The sequence below is a fragment of the Phyllostomus discolor genome, chromosome 2, assembly GCF_004126475.2.
Source record: "Phyllostomus discolor isolate MPI-MPIP mPhyDis1 chromosome 2, mPhyDis1.pri.v3, whole genome shotgun sequence".
Classification (NCBI taxonomy): Eukaryota; Metazoa; Chordata; class Mammalia; order Chiroptera; family Phyllostomidae; genus Phyllostomus; species Phyllostomus discolor.
In genome coordinates this window covers 188,347,746-188,363,856 of record NC_040904.2, presented here as the reverse complement: position 1 = coordinate 188,363,856, position 16,111 = coordinate 188,347,746, and the positions used below count along the sequence as shown (strand labels likewise).

Below are 16,111 nucleotides of genomic sequence, written 5' to 3'. Positions count from 1 at the left end.
TCTACCTTCTAAACAGTTTCATAAACTTGTTTTTTCTTGTGGCTTAGTATCTTTGTCCCTGCAACTGCAATCATAGTACTATCTCTTCCATAAGATTACTGTAAGGATCGATGAAATAATACATAAAGTGCCTAAGACACACCTAAGCACTCCAAAACAGTAGCTATTATTATGAACCGAGGATGATTTTTTCACATCACACTCACTGGTTTTTCAACTCTACAGTTCGATTGTCTCCTCATGTCTCTTATAAAATTATAAACATTTTATGTTATCACAAGAAAGACTGCCCTAACATGAGAGAATGTGAAAATTATGTTTTTTATTATATTCACATAAAATAGTTACACCAAGTTGTCCAAATGCATTGGTGAATTAAAGCCTCCAACTCTTACAAATTTTTATACATATATCTATGCATTTATAAATACACACATATGTAAAAGATATATATTTTCTTCTAAAATAAAGTGCCCAAATCTTGATACATAGGGGCATAATAAGGAAAAAAGAATCACAAAATTTTATCAGTTACAGACTGTATTTTCACAATATAAGAATCTGTTGTATACACATTTATTCAGGTATAGTGAAATTTAATCACTCATTTTTTTCTGAATTATCCTAAATAAATGAATTTATTCAAAGTACATGGTGGGGCAAAAGTAGGTTAACAGTTATGAGTATGTGAAACAGAGTTTATTCTTGTATTATTATTTACTAATTATTGTATTATTTTCCATATGAACAGCTGTAAACCTACTTTTGCCTGACTCTGTATTGGATGTCATGTAACCAATGTAAGGAATCAGAGGCCATTTTTTCTTACTGTGTCTAGCACAAAGCCTTGGCTCCCCAGCGGAACGGTCGTTTGGCTTCATTCTTAATTTTCCTGCTTTTTGGATTGTTAGGTGGTACGCAGTTAAGGTGGTACGCAGAGAGAGAAATGAAGCAGACACCTCTCATTCTAAGTCCTCTGTTGGCTTCAATAAAGTCAGAGTTTGGTGCAAAGATTTCTAGTGTCTTTACATTACCCTGGGCTTGTTGAGAAAGGGACCCGCAGGGTCTGAATTGAGCGGTCCTGCGGCCTCTTTATAAGGAGCTATTGTTGGAGCTGCAGAAGGAGAATCAGGGTATGATGGTCCATAGACCACTGAGAGAACCAACTCGAATTGAAATGGAACTCTTATCACCTATTGGGAAACTTGGTGAGAATGTGGTTTGAATTTAAGAACAAAATAAGGGTTAAAGGAAAACTAGATGATTTATAATAATTCAGAAAAATCTATTCCTTGCTCCAATATTTCAGCTACTGTTCCTGTATTTTTGCTGTATTTTCTATTGTGTTAGACTTTTAAGGTGACCATTGGTAGACTTTGACAAGAAATGAAATTTGAAAATGCCTTTGAAAAGAACTCAACCTACTGAAGCAAAGTGAAAATGCCTAAAAATAGCTTAATATGAACTCAGCTATTTCAGAATCTCTGATGATTACATGTTCACACTGCAATAAAGCGCATTTTATTCAAGCAGGAAAGGGAGTAATTGCCAGCACTGTATTTCATAAAACACTCTAACTTCTCAACAGACAAGAGGCTGGGAACAGGGGGAAACCCAGACACTTCCCAGAGTCAGAGCAAAGAATGGTGTATTTTCTTTTATTTGGGAGGAGAAAAAAGAGGGAAGGGCATGGAAGTGTTTCCAATCAGCTGACCCACCTCAGTAGGACCTTCACAAGAACGGAGCTGCCTAACTACTGATTTTGGTGAGCATCTTGTTAATGGCTTGCTTGACGTGCGTGGTGGAGCTGCGTCGCCTTGTCTTGCCCTGGACCATCCTCCGGCGACGCACCTCTCGACACAGCTCGTAGAATATCTCTGTGATGTTCCCTTCTCCAGTGCAGGCAGAACACTCATAAAAAGCACAGGCTAATTCTGTGGCCAACTTCTCCCCTTCTTCTGTACTAACCTGTCTGGAGTGGTCCAAGTCAGCTTTGTTTCCAACCAAGATGAGAGTCACATTCTTGGGCTTTTTGATCTCATCCAGAATGTTTTTAAGGGGCAGCATTTCCTCGAAACTTCCCCGGTCAGTAATGTCGTAGACCAGCACAAAGCCTTCCCCCCATCGCATGTGTCCTTCCCTCTGGATGGTGTCTTCCTGATGGCAAGAAAAAAACAGCAGTCAGGAGACCGGGATAACCCCAGCGTGTAGATGCCACTGCTGTTAAAGGTGATCCCTTAACTACTGTTCCTGCTAGTCAGTGTCATTAAAATTTCTTGATATTCTGTCTGGACAAGCTTACCCTCTCAGTCACTGTGGAAGAGCAGCATTACCTACTCATAGCAAGGTATCTCAGGGAACTAAAAGTTTTCTATCTGCATAGACCTTAACTTTCTGTTTCTAATTTTGCATGCCACATCATTAAATTTTTAATCGCAAGAGCCACAAAGAAAGCATCATCTTAGTTGAGCACATTGCCTCTGAGACTTTTCATCACAATTAAAGGATTAACAAACAGGTAACAGAGTAGACCTTACCTCACCCCTTAGAGTTCAGAATTAGAGGCATGGTGTACTGACATGGTTTTGGTTTTGTTGGTTTTTTGTTTTATCTCTTCATTTTTCAGATTATAGACAATTAGCCACCAGGGGCAGAAATGCCGAATAATTGTATACAGAGTCAAATTCACAGCCAGGAGCATTTGCCCCCTGTGATCTCAATGCCCCCCAAAACATTATGCAGTCCCAACAATGCCAGAAACTCATCTGAAGTGATTTTCAAAGGGGGTGATCACTCCTTCCCAGGGAGGCACACGTGTGGTTTGGAACTGCGTTGCCCTCACAGGCTGCAGTGCCTTCTGAGGGCGTGTGTTTCCCTGCTGCCCGTCTCTAGAATCGTTCTGGGCGGAAGGTGGGAGTACGCATAGGAAAGAGGTGGTGATGAGAAAGAAAAGTCTATAATTAGTTACAAGAATAGTTCTTGGATTAAATATTTAATTCAAGTCTTCTTGGGGCCATAGGTCACTGACAAGCACCACGGAATCCGTCATCCTCCTAATTCTCATTCCTAGTGGTCAATCCTATCTTTGGAAGCTAAACCTATCTATGAACCTGTTTGTCATCTCAGAGCTGACTGACCTCAAAGCAAATTTATATCACTTTCCTTTTAAATGAATTGTTATTGTTTGACGATATGGCCCAAATTTTCAATAGGATGTGGTGAGGTCTAGATGAATACTACAGGAGAGATTCCTAAAATGAAATATTCTGAAAAAACATTCTGAAGTCATATAAATTTGGAATACACTATATAGTTAATCCCTTAATGATTCACCTTGCACATAAGTATAATAAAGGCTCTGAGAACTTTCCTAGTAAAGATATCCGCTTACCTTTACCAGAGCATTTCGCAAACACTTTTAACCATTAAAATATACTACTATCTTACAATCTCCCCAAAATGTAGGTGGGCAATGTGAATGCCATAGTATTTTCAAATCCTCCTTGAAGTACGGGGTAATTTACATAGGGTGCATACACAGGCTCTTGAAAAGATATTGACATCTAAATACTTAGACAATGAACAAAAAAAAGTCTTTACACAACATGAGTTAATTGTAAGAAAGTGTCTTTTGTTCAGATTATGCACATCTCATTTTTATCTGATTAAGAAGATATTTTAGCTGAACTCCTTAATCACCTGACCAGCAGTGTCTAGTATCTCCATGGTGACAACTTCATCATCGATGGTTGCTTGGTGGCGGTAAGTTGATTCTGAGGGAGTGAGCAAAAAAAAAAAAAAAAGAAGATAAAAAGGTAAATAAGACCGTAGTTTGAGTTGATCCTTAAAATTACAAATTAGTCACAGGAGTATGTCTATTGTGCAGCATAAGGGAATGTGCACACTAGGAAGGAAAGGGTGGATGTGCAAGAATGTGGCATCTTTGTATTCTTAGAGCTCCCGGAAGTTAACAGATAATAGACTTCCAGGGTATAGCATCTGAGAATCTCTTTGTCTCTTTGCTCATTTTATTCTCTTAAGAGGCCAGCTTCCTGATGCTTTCTTCCTTCTAAACTGAGGCCTCCAGCCCTGCTGGTGTGGTTCAGTAGACTGAGTGTCAGCCTGTGAACCAAACAGTTGTTGGTTCGATTCCCAGTCTAGGGCACATGTCTGGGTTGTGGGCCAGGTCCCCAGTAAGGAGTGTGCAAGAGGCAACCACACAATGATGTTTCTCTCCTTTTCTTTCTGCCTTCCCCTCTCTAAAAAGAAATAAATTCTTAAAAGAATAAAATAAAATGAGGCCTCCACATCCTAAAATGACAAAGTCATTCCTATCAAAATGCATCCCACTTTGATACTAAAAATCCAGTTTTTGGAAATCACCGCTAATTACTGTTACTGACAAGATGACACATAAGCAAGAGCTGCTAATTTCTTTCTCGACCCCAACCCTAGAAATGTAGTAGGCATTAGAAGGTGATTGCTATCCATGTAAAGCTATGAGAAGCCCTTGTGACAGCAGAAGGTAGTTGGACCCTGGTGTTTGAGAATTGGTGAGAAAAGCAGAGGAGGGTGGGCAGCCTGGAGGGAGATGGAATGGGGCAGAGTTCTCTTGCTCATGTTGCCTCTTCAAGGTAGAAAAATGATGGCAGCTCAGCACCAGCTGGAGAGTGGCTCCCAGCTCTACTGGGGGGAGAAGTTAGCAGGTGCAAGAGTTTGGGGTGGCTCTGAATGTGCCCGTCACCATACAAAATGGAAACCAGAGGTTAAAATAAGTACCAGCTGGTGCTCCTTTATATGAAAACTAGAGCGGTTGAAATGAAGAACTCAATGTATGACTGGCTAAGTTGATGAAGTTCACGTTGAGGAACTCTCCCAAAAGATATCAGTAAATGATAAGAAGAAAAATGTAAAAGTAAAATATAAGAGCTATAGATAAAAGAAACAGACATGTTATTTTTCCCTTATAATATAAGCCTCAAAGAGAGAATTAAGTACATAGGGGTATGAAAACAGCTGAGGTTGTAATAATGGAGAGTTTCCCAGAATAAGAGGTATTGAAAAACTTTATAACAAAAGGACTAATAGGATACACAAGGAAAGAAGTCCCATATCTCAACCCGTTACAACATAATGTAAGAATATTAATGACAAAGAGGAAAATTTGCAAGGAGGTAGAGAAAAAAAAGTACATCATCTACAAAGGGACATGATACAGATTGACACTGGATTTCTCACCAGCAAAACCAAGTTCAAGATCCCAGTTGAGTGAAGCAAAGCAGCAAGACTACATCAAAAGCATCCAGAAGTACAATTCTAGGTAATGCTAGGAGGTGGGGGAAGAAACCAGAGGCAGTTTCCAATGTACTCATCTTATTTTGGAAGATTGAGATGATAAAAAGAAAGAATAGAAAAAGAGAGAGCTGAGTATTCAACGTAACTAATTAGAAGAGGAAAGCAGGATAAATTCAAGAAGCAAAAGAGAAAACAGAAGGGGGAAAAGATCAATTTAGCAAAACCAAAGCATGGTGTTTGAAAAAATTTAAAAAATAAAAGAGGAAGAGAGGTAAAAATTTGGCAGTGCTACTTGGTAAATTAAGAGGGAGGGTGTCATCACACAAAATTTAGCACAGATAGAGGAAACAGATAAATATTCTGATGAAATAAAATGAAATGAAATAATATTGTGAGCTGTATACCAATAAATGTCAAAACCTGATAAATTCCGAGAGGAAAAATGCATAGATTGTAGCAATAAGAAAGAGAACACTTAACTAAATCATATTCAGTAAATACATGTAAATACTAATTGTAGAATCTCTCCTAATCATAAAAAGTGATTGCATCCAATTGACTTTAGAGGAAGTTTCTATTAAACATTAAACACGTTCTAGAAGATAGAAAAAGGATAGCTACCCAATTCCTTTCATGGGTCATCATGCTGACTCTTGTAAGAAATGTTATAAGAGTAATAAGACAAAAAAGAAAACCGTAGGCTCATTTCATTTGTAAACATAGATTCAAAAATTCTAAATAAAATATTATTCAGTTGAATCCAACAGTTATAATAAGAAAAGTACATCATGATCAAATAAAGTTTATCTCAGAAATGCAGTGTTTAATATCTATCAATGCAATTTAACACATTAAAGGCTTAAGGGAAAAACTTACATAATTACCACTATAGGTGAACTTATAGCAAGATAAAATTTATGTAAACTTAAAATGTATGTATACACAAAAAATACCTCCTTCAAAAATAAAAGTTGGCACATACTGCTTACCATTTGAACAAGAATTGTTCTAAATGCTTTATTCATATTAACTTATTTAATTCTTACGAATACTTCATAAAATATGTATTACCATTAAATCCATTTTAAATGAGGAAACTGAGGCACAACAGCATTAAATAACTTGCTGAAGGTCACACAGTAATAAGTGGTAGAGATGAGATTGGAACCCAGGAAGACTGGTTTTAGAAATTTAGGCTTTTAACCACTATGCTAAGTTTCAAACACACTAGACCATATACCTACGGGAAAGAGGAGAGCAATGGTGTTGGAATAGGGGATGTGAGAAAAATAGAGTGAAATAAAGGCTTCACATACATATGACACCGTGCCAGGACCAGAGCAGCATGATTAACTTAAGTGTTAATTTAATTAGCTCACCTGCTTGCATGTAAACTACCCAAATCACTAACCAGTCAACAAACCAACTAAACCTACAGAAGTTTCTGTCTCACTGGGGTAGCTGTCAAAGCCAGTGCTTTCACTTTTTTCCCTATTTCATGTTTCTGACCTTCATTTCTTCATATTATCAACTACCTTACAGTTCTTTTTTGAATACAGTGTTATGTTACTTCGTTGGAAATATAATCTACTCAAAACACACACTGCAGCAAGGAGGCTTAACTAAGCAGCATAACCTGCCATCAGCCCCGCACACTGATTATCGTCCCAGGCATGGAGCATTGCTGACATATTTCCTGAAACTTAGAATTTAAAGATAAGAGTATGTTCAATATATTTTGAGAAGTGTTTTTTTTACATTATTGTCATTCTCCTAGAATATGTGATCCATACATGGCATGTCCAATTGTCAATTCTAGAACATTCCATGCCCCCACCCTAAGTTAAATGGGTGATTATTTTTTTGTATAATTTAACAGTGTAAAATACCATTCACAGCAGTGATTCATCTATTTATTTCCTTTTTCATCTTCAGAGTTTCAGCGTGCAGAGGAGAGGCCCCGAGGGCAGCGCACATGCTAGAATCCATGCCCTTCTGGTTTCTTCCTCCACTGTCTATAGTGACCTTTGTGCTGCTTTCCCTTTTTAAAGGGACTGGCATCAGCTCTGGAGCCTGGAAAATAGAGTTCTGGGCTCTATTCCATCTCTGCACCAAAAGTCTGACAGACAGGGACATTCTTCTCTGCTGCTTCCGTGATAAATAGGATATGTATTTCAACCACAGAAGACCACAGTAGGGGGAAATAGAATATAATAAAAATTGTGTGAAGTTGTGTGATTCTTTGGCTGTTTGTTAACTGCAATGAAAACGATGACATGCAGGAAATGAGGGAATGTCTGCCACCGCCAGGGCCGCGGGTGGCAGCAGTCTTTTATCTGAGCCGGGGGCTGGTTTCGCGCCATTCTGAGCACTTTCTGGGTCCCTTCTCTCCTGTACTGGGAACCCACTCCCTGACGACATGTAAAACAGCACAAGTGTTGCCCAGAGAGGCCGAAGGTTGCACATCTCTGTGCTGGCTTTTCTAAAGATAGTCCTAAAAAATGTATTCAGCACTTTGTGGAACTAACCTCTACTACTCATTTTAGAACATTAAAGAAAATACGTGTGTGCTTCGAGGGTAGAAACTTCATTTTGCTCATTCTAATAGGAAATGGTCATCTTGAGTCTTTTTTTATGAAGGGTAGGAGGATGATTAAAGAGGTATTTCTAAATAAAACCAAAATGTATATACTATATGAAGAATATTAGTTTTAATATGGAATCAAGCATATTAAAATTATGTCTGGATCACACTGTATATGAGAGATACACAGTTTAAGACCTATATTCGGTAACATTTTTATAAATAGAAGTACATTTTGTATACTCTGAGAGATATGGATGCTCCAAAGGATGTTGTATATGGTTGATCTTTTCAATAATTTAGCTTTTCTGATAAGTTTTAACATATTAATACAGACAATTGGCCAATAATACAGTAACAGCAGTAGTTAGTAATGTTGATTTGTGCTAGAGTGGAAATTGTACTGACTTGAGTTCTATTGCTGGTCTAACCACAAACTAGCCACATAATTGTGGATAAATTTACTTGGTTAGACTTGTTTTCTCATGCCAAATGCCATTCTCAGAGTTCTTTTCTGTGCCAAAATGAGAAGTACCAATATTAAAGAACTATCCAATAGTTCTTTGAACTGGTCAAGTACTTCTGCTTTAGTGTTCAGTTCAGAGATTTGTTCTGGGTGTGTGCCTCTGTCTGTAGGAAGCTTTCCAAGCAAAGGGAACTTCATGGAATGCAGGCAGGAAGAACCAATCACAAAATAAAATCATAGTTGGTTCCTGTATGTCTCCCACTTCCTATCCTCGTTCTTGTCTGAGTCTTTACTAAGCAGATTTGAATGGATGCCATGATCCCTTCAAATACAGAGCAGGGCACCTCCATGGGGCAGAAGTAGTAGTTAGCAATGAAATGCAATATCTTCCTCTAAATGGCCCCAACACACACACATCACACACACACACACACACACACACAATTGCACATGATCCAAGCTTTCATCTGTATCCTCTGCCATGTTCAGCATTTTCTGAGAGTAATATGACTCTTGGAGAGATTTAGTTCTCTTCTGGGACCTAAGCAGAACACGGATCCTATTGTTTTACAACCAGAACATCGTTGCTACCACCATCAAGGGGTTTTCCTGGTTGGATGATCTAGGTCCAAACCCTCATCGGCTGCAGTGGTGATTTTCAGATGCTGTGCACATGGACCAGGGCTGGCCTCGGACAAAGCTTCCACTGACCCATGGTGAGAGAGAACATTTCAAGGCAGACTACAATTGTTCAATGTAAATAAGTGATCAAACATTTTCCCCAGATTATTATATCCTTCAAAACTCTTGAATATTAAAAATACTTCCTTCTTTTATGAAATGCAAATGCCTACAAAGGGAGTAAGTTTAGTTCCTCTTTACCCTCTGCCCTTTGCTTATATTCCTAATTGTAATGCCTATGATATTCCCTCTCCATTAAAAAAATAAAAACAAACACCAAAATAAAAGCAAAAACAAAAACAAAATCATTGGATCCTGAAACCTAAAAGTCTGGAAATCACTGGCTACTATAATAGCAAATATTTCCTCCATAGAATTATTTCAGAGCAGTTAATGTTCAAGTTTTTGTTAATTATGTTGAATGGTGTTAATGGTCTTCAGCTTCTCATGCAGCATTAAATAATTGTGTTACAGGCTAAAAGACTGACCTGTATTTCTAAGGAAGGCACTGAATTCAGAATTCTAGACTACATTTTTGTAAATATTCCACATTGCTCTTTTAAAATTTTATTTTTCAGTTATAGTTGACATTCCATATTGTTTTATATCAGTTTCAGGCATACAACACAGTGGTTAGACAATTATATAACTTAGAAAATGATCCCCCTGATAATTCAAGTACTGACCTTTGCTTTTTTTTTTTAAAGATTTTATTTATTTATTTATTTTTTAGAGAGGGAAGGGAGGGAGAAAGAGAGAGAGAGAGAAACATCAATGTGCAGTTGCTGGGGGTCATGGCCTGCAACCCAGGCATGTACCCTGACTGGGAATCGAACCTGCGACATTTTGGTTCCCAGCCTGCGCTCAATCCACTGAGCTATGCCAGCCAGGGCTCCACCTTTGCTTTTTAGTGTAACGTGCCCTTTGGTGGTGGGTTTGAAACTCTAAGACAGGATGAAGTTGAGCCCAGGAAATGCCGACTGCTCTTGGATCGAATGGACTGGGAACGCCTCTGGGCTAGAACATCAGTGACTCACACATGGGTGCACACACATCCACTTTCCAGCAGGAGTTAATGAAACCCTCACCTGGGAGTGAGTCATAGCTCTGTTATTCCTGAAGCCTGATCAGCGCTCTTGTTGCTTAGCAGCTGCAATCCTTTCAGAGCGGTACAGTACAAGGTCACTCAATAAAGTTTCATTACGCTTAGTGAAGGAAGCCTGCGTTACAGATACTGACGCAGACAGAATCCTATTAATAGCAGCTGTTTTTCAGAATGAATAAAACAAAAACAAAAGGAAAATGGTTCACCTAAGACATTCAAAATAGTAACATTAGTTACTGGAATATATTCAGGAAAAGTTTAAAATTTGTATGAGATCATTTTTACAAGCTTGCTCTTTTGTTCGGGTGTACTTGTACAACTAAATAAAATTAGTATTTTTCTACTGAACACCCATAAATCATTAGGAGTCCCAGGAACTTTGTAAAGGGTATATAAGTAATACAAATATAAGAGAGTAAATATTTACTTAGGTGGAGCAAGCAATAGATAATGATTGATTTTTTAAATCGAATACATTTTTAGATCCAAATACATCATCTTAAGATTAGATTCTGGCTATATTAAGAATATATTAAAAACAATTGATGTTGAAAAACAATTTACTTAAGCCTGGCTGGCATAGCTCAGTGGACTGAGCGTGGGCTGCGAACCAAAGCATCGCAGGTTCGATTCCCAGCCAGGGCACATACCTGGGTTGCAGGCCATGGCCCCCAGCAACCTCACATTGATGTTTCTCTCCCTCTCTCTCTCTCTCTCTCTCTCTCTCTCTCTCTCCCCCTTCCCTCTCTAAATATAAATAAATATATCTTTTAAAAAACTCACACAAAAAAGATTAAAAAAAAAAAACAAGAAAAACAATTTACTTAAAAGCAAAACCAGAGAGGTGAAGATCTGTTAAAAATTGAGTATCATAAAGATGTGAATTTTCTTAATTTATAGTTTTAATGCAATTTCAATCAAAATTATATCATATTATGACATAGTTTTAAAAATTGACCTGCAAGAATAAACTGGTGAAGTAGCCAAGATCATCTGGTAAAAAAGTAAAGAAGGAAGACTTTCTCTACTGGGCATCCATGTGTTTTAAAGAACACACAATTATCAAGCATGCGCTACTGGTGTGGGGACAAGAGAAGCAAATCTAGAACTGCATCCTGGAGCAAATGATCCAATACACCTCTATCTGCAGGTTCTATTGTGGCAGATACCAGCCAGCAGTATCCGTGGCCACTGTGGATGATTGAGATACGAGAAAAATACACATGGACTACTGAGTCCTGTGGAGGAATAGGGACAGCACGGCTTCCCTCTCAAGGAGAGGGTGCCTTGGAGTGGCCTGGCCACTCTCTCAAAGGAGAGCACCCCGAGCCACTGCCTGAGCAGGCTTTTATTAGATAGTTTTGGGTAAGAACAGGGATACAGCTTACTAATGGTTGTCCAGCAGTGAGGATCAAACAAGTAGATAAGTTTAAAGAGTTAGAAAGGGCTCACATTGAGTTGGGGTCTTATCACCTAAAAAAGTACAGAATTTGAGGGGCTAGATTCATTTCCTGACCGGGCCTTCATAATCTAATTAAGAGCATCCTCAGCAAAGCAGTTTTCACAGGATTTTACATATCTTTTTATCGGGCCTAATCATCTTGGGAAGTCTGCTGTCCCCAGTCTCAGATTGCACCACCCCTTGTCATTGTTACAGACTTGAGTCGGGGTGGTTCCCAACATTCTATACTCATGGATTTAACCAACTCAGGATCAAAAATACTTGGGAAAAAAAGTTATGTGTTGCTAACGTGACTGTGTAGTTAGGCCTATGATGGTTGCCTCTGTACTGACCGTGCACAGTTTTTTTCCCTTGTCATTATTCCCTATGCAATACAGTGTAACAACAATTTACACTGTATTAGTATTATAAGTAATCCAGAGATAAAGTATATGGGAGGATGTGTGTAGGTTACATGCAAATACTCCATTGTTTTACAGAAGAGAACCAGCCCCTCATGGATGCCAAAGAAGACGGATTGTACAGAAGGCAGCATTGGAAGTAGTGGGGAAGGTGGGGGCTATGTAGTAAATAATAGAAAAATTGGTCAACTATTTGGAAAAAATGTTAGGTCTTCACCTTGTACTTCTCACTAAAATATATTTCAGATAGACTAAAATGTTAAAATTAAATAAACAATAAAATCACTCTATCCCCTTAACTGTTGAATTTTCCTTCCTGGTACTTATCACTATTGACATACATTTATTTGTTTACTGACTCTTCTTTCTTTACCAAACAATAGGTAAAAAAATCCCAAAACCCAGAGGCTTTCTCTTTCTGTCTATTGACTTATCCTCAGCACCTAGAATAATTTGACACATGGGGTCATTTAACAAACATCTTGTTGAATGAATGAGTAAAGCAATGAAAGAAGGTAAAAGGGAAAAAAAAACTTTCCTTTTAAACTGACCATATATAATAACAATAACCAAACAAAAAAAACCCACCCCAAAACCCAGTCACCAAACAAAAACATCCAGGCATCATCACTGCCCACTTCAGCACTGTGTGTAAGGCCAGCTTGTCCCGGGACATGTGCCTGGGAGTGAAATAATGCACATCTTTCCTCCTATTCTGGATTTCAAAGTTGTTGCCCTTTAGGATACCAACTGTGGTTCTGAAGCACAGCAAACAAAGCTCAAAGGCTTCATTTTGGAGTAAGTCTGAAGCTTAATTTAGAGCCCATGGATTTTTAGCGTTACTTTGGAGACAACTAAAAATATTTCTAATAAATACTCTGTTTTGGACTATGATAAACACATGTGATAAACACTTCAGATATCAACATTATTGCTGTTTTCAGGATACATATATCAATTTTTGCTGCTTCTTTTGTACTTTTTAAATAGGCTTAAGACAGCCCTATCTGGTGTGACTCAGTGGATTGAGTGCTGGCCTGTGAACTGAGGAATCATGGGTTCGATTTCTGGTCAAGGCACATGCCTGGGTTGCAGGCCAGGTCCCCTGTGGGCATGTGACAGACAGGTGATCAAAATGTCTCTAACACATTGATGGTTCTCCCCCTCTCTTTCTCCCATCCTACCCCTCTCTCTAAAATAAATGAATAAAATCTAAAAAAAATTTAAATAAGCTTAAGACAGATCCATTGGAGATAAGAGGGGAAGGGACTCAATTTATTTATACATTTCCCCAAATCAGTATTCACAAGTCTTATTTTACTGTTACACTCTCCTCAGCATAACATTTTATCTCACATCAAACTGACCATGTCCACTGTATTTTCTGTCTACCACTGGAATGTTGCTACATTTCTCAGTGGAAAAGCATCATTTCTAGCTATTTCCTTCTTGTCTCTGGTTTGGGCCTGATTTCTTCATCTATGCATTAAAATCCATGCAACACACAATCTAGCTTCTTAGGGGACATTTTTGCATGATTCAATAAAGCACTTCCAAGACATTTGAAAGGTGCTTAAAAATGCTGCAACTGAAAATGTCATTCTCTCTTTTGAGCCATAAGCTTCAATTGGATAGTAGGAGGAAAGAATATTTGACCTACCGAGAGTGGGATCATATTCCCAGATGAACCGTTTGGTCAGAAATCTCACCACGAGAGCTGTGGAAAAAAAGAGCAAAATTTCAAACAAATTTGTTAATTTTCTTATAGTTTTTATCCTTGTAAGGAAGGAGAAATAGCCCATCAAACTACATGTTTTTTTTTTCAAATTATATGTATTTTATATTTCCTTGGAATATGAACCCAGTACATTTATTTATGTTTATTCAGATACATTTTTCAATTTTATACTATGCCTTAAAAAAACAGGTGTAACATTTTACAGGGTTTATTGTGCATTAATCAACAGCTTAGATTTGTTCCTTTACTCACAGAGTAAAAACAAACAAATAAAAACCATCACAAAGTGGAAACTCTCAGATATAAACATTTTAGCCAAAACAATGAATTCAGTCATGAATCATCCAATACAAGTGTCTAAGATTTGAATATTAATAATGATCGATAAAGGTAAGTTTACAATGTATATAATTTTTCCTGTAATGAAAGGATCACTAAATGGTTATTTATACTATAAAAAATTTCCGAATTAAGGATTGTATTAGTGACTCATTAAAGCTCATCAAAAGTAATGCTGCTGAACAGTTGAAGCCAGGGTCAAGATCTGGAACCATGCTAAGCACTTCACTTGCATGATGTTCTCAACCCTCACTATCCTCCCTAGGAGGCAGGATTGGTCCCATTTTCAGATAAGAAATGGAGGCTTTGAGAGGTTAACTAATTTACTTGAGGTCACCTAGCTAGTTAGTGGCTGAGTCAGGATTTTCATCCAAGAAGTCTCTTCCCAAAGCCTGAATTTATCCTTTGTGCGCAACTGAATTTAAGGCCTAGGCCATCTGGATAATATTTAACTAGAAGATGGGTCACAGAAAGAGAAGCGCTGATATGTGGACTCCATTGTCCTTGAAAGTGGATAGGAAACACGCTAGACATTTTAAGAAAATATTTGTATTGCAGCTGAAAACAGTGATGTCTTTAAGAAATTTTTTCGAAGGGAGTGTCATAAACACTTTAAAAATGCAATGAAAGCTTTAGGTCCTTTCTCAGGAGAAATGGGCATGCACGCAGTTTGGCACACAATGTCAGCGGGCTGATGAGCCCTCTGAACACCCTGGATGGTCTTCCTGGGATCCTGCTGACCCTGACTAAAGAATCAATGTCTGTCGTATTTTATACTTTAAAATATAGTTATCACTTGGGTATTTTTATTTTTATGGAAATGCCCTGGAGGTAGTAGTCTAAAGATATTCCTTAAAGAAATGAGACTAGTTAGTTGAAAGTTACTGTCAGCCTTTACTTATTGCCTGTGTTCGAGTCACCAGAGGTCTGCATATCGACAACCACAGTGCCTTAGATGAAAGGTCCCAGAGCAGCTCGCAGTCAGAACCTCGTAGGACAGACCCCAAGCATATGGTGGCTTGGCTGGAGACTAAAAGCAGCAATGTTGTTTCTAATTACAGAGAGTAAGGCTGGATGTGAGCCAAAATTTTTGCAGTGCCTGAAGTAGCAGGCCACTGACCCTATGATGCTTCCCACAGTGAGCCCTGTGGTTTTATCTTCAGTTTTCAGAGTCTATCGCTGCTTGCACTCTTGAGGCTGAGTCTCCTTCTTCCTCTTCTTTTTTTTGTCTTAAGAAATAGTAAGGACTAGACAAATATTCTTCTGTTTTTATTTTTTAATTTTTCCCAACTGTTGAAGAAGTGCTTATGTTTTTTAAAGGATGGTTTGAATGTCAAATAGAGATCTCATTTATAGTTTATTAAATACATTTAAGGGAGTAAAATAAACAGTCTTAGTTTAAAATGTCAATATTTATGAGATATCAAAATTTTTACACTCCTTGTAGTTAAATTCATAAGGAAAAAAATTAGATATAAAGTAAAAAATATGCAAGAGGTCATGCAGTTTTCCAAAATGTTTTTAGAAAACATGCGAGCAAAAATAAAATCAAGACTGATTAACTAGTCCTATTACTAATCTTTTTTTCAGTTGAATTTACTGGGGTGACATTGGTTTCCAAAACCATCCAGGTTTCAAGTGCACAACTTAGTAAAACGTCATCTGCACCCTGCATTGTTCACCCATCTTCCTCTCCCTACTCCCGCCCTTTGTCCACCTCCACTAGCCCTCACCCCATCCATCTGGCTAACCCCGCACTGCCGCCTGTGTCTATGTGTTATGTGTGTATGTTTTATGTAGCTCAGTGGTAGAGGGCTTGCTTTGCGTGTAGGAAGCCCCGGATGTGTTCCCTGGCATCTCCACAACGGTCCTTCTGTTTTCAAATCAGCAGCATCAGAAAGCATAACTGCCCGCAGTACTCAAAGAGTTTCATCTTTTGTTAGAAAATGTAGTTTTAACTCTACAGGTTACAACCTAGAAAAGTGCATTTATCTGGCAACTACTAGAAATGCACTATTAAAATTAACAAAGTGTTTCATA

At 38.1% G+C, this 16,111-nt stretch overlaps 1 protein-coding gene across 2 annotated transcripts in view; it reads right to left on the bottom strand.

Moving 5' to 3' along the window:
- Positions 1 to 302: 302 nt before the first annotated feature.
- The window catches only part of RERG (RAS like estrogen regulated growth inhibitor), a 101,764-nt gene continuing 85,955 nt past the window's right edge, over positions 303 to 16,111 (bottom strand). The window contains exons 3-5 of one of the 2 annotated variants that reach the window (XM_028533430.2): positions 13,655 to 13,711; positions 3,700 to 3,773; positions 303 to 2,157 (exon numbers count right to left, since the gene is read on the bottom strand). In XM_028533430.2, the coding sequence (XP_028389231.1) occupies positions 1,750 to 2,157; positions 3,700 to 3,773; positions 13,655 to 13,711 (539 nt within the window). In that variant the 3' untranslated portion in view covers positions 303 to 1,749. The remainder of the gene's footprint in view (positions 2,158 to 3,699; positions 3,774 to 13,654; positions 13,712 to 16,111) is intronic. The other variant, XM_036019313.1, reaches the window with a different exon arrangement.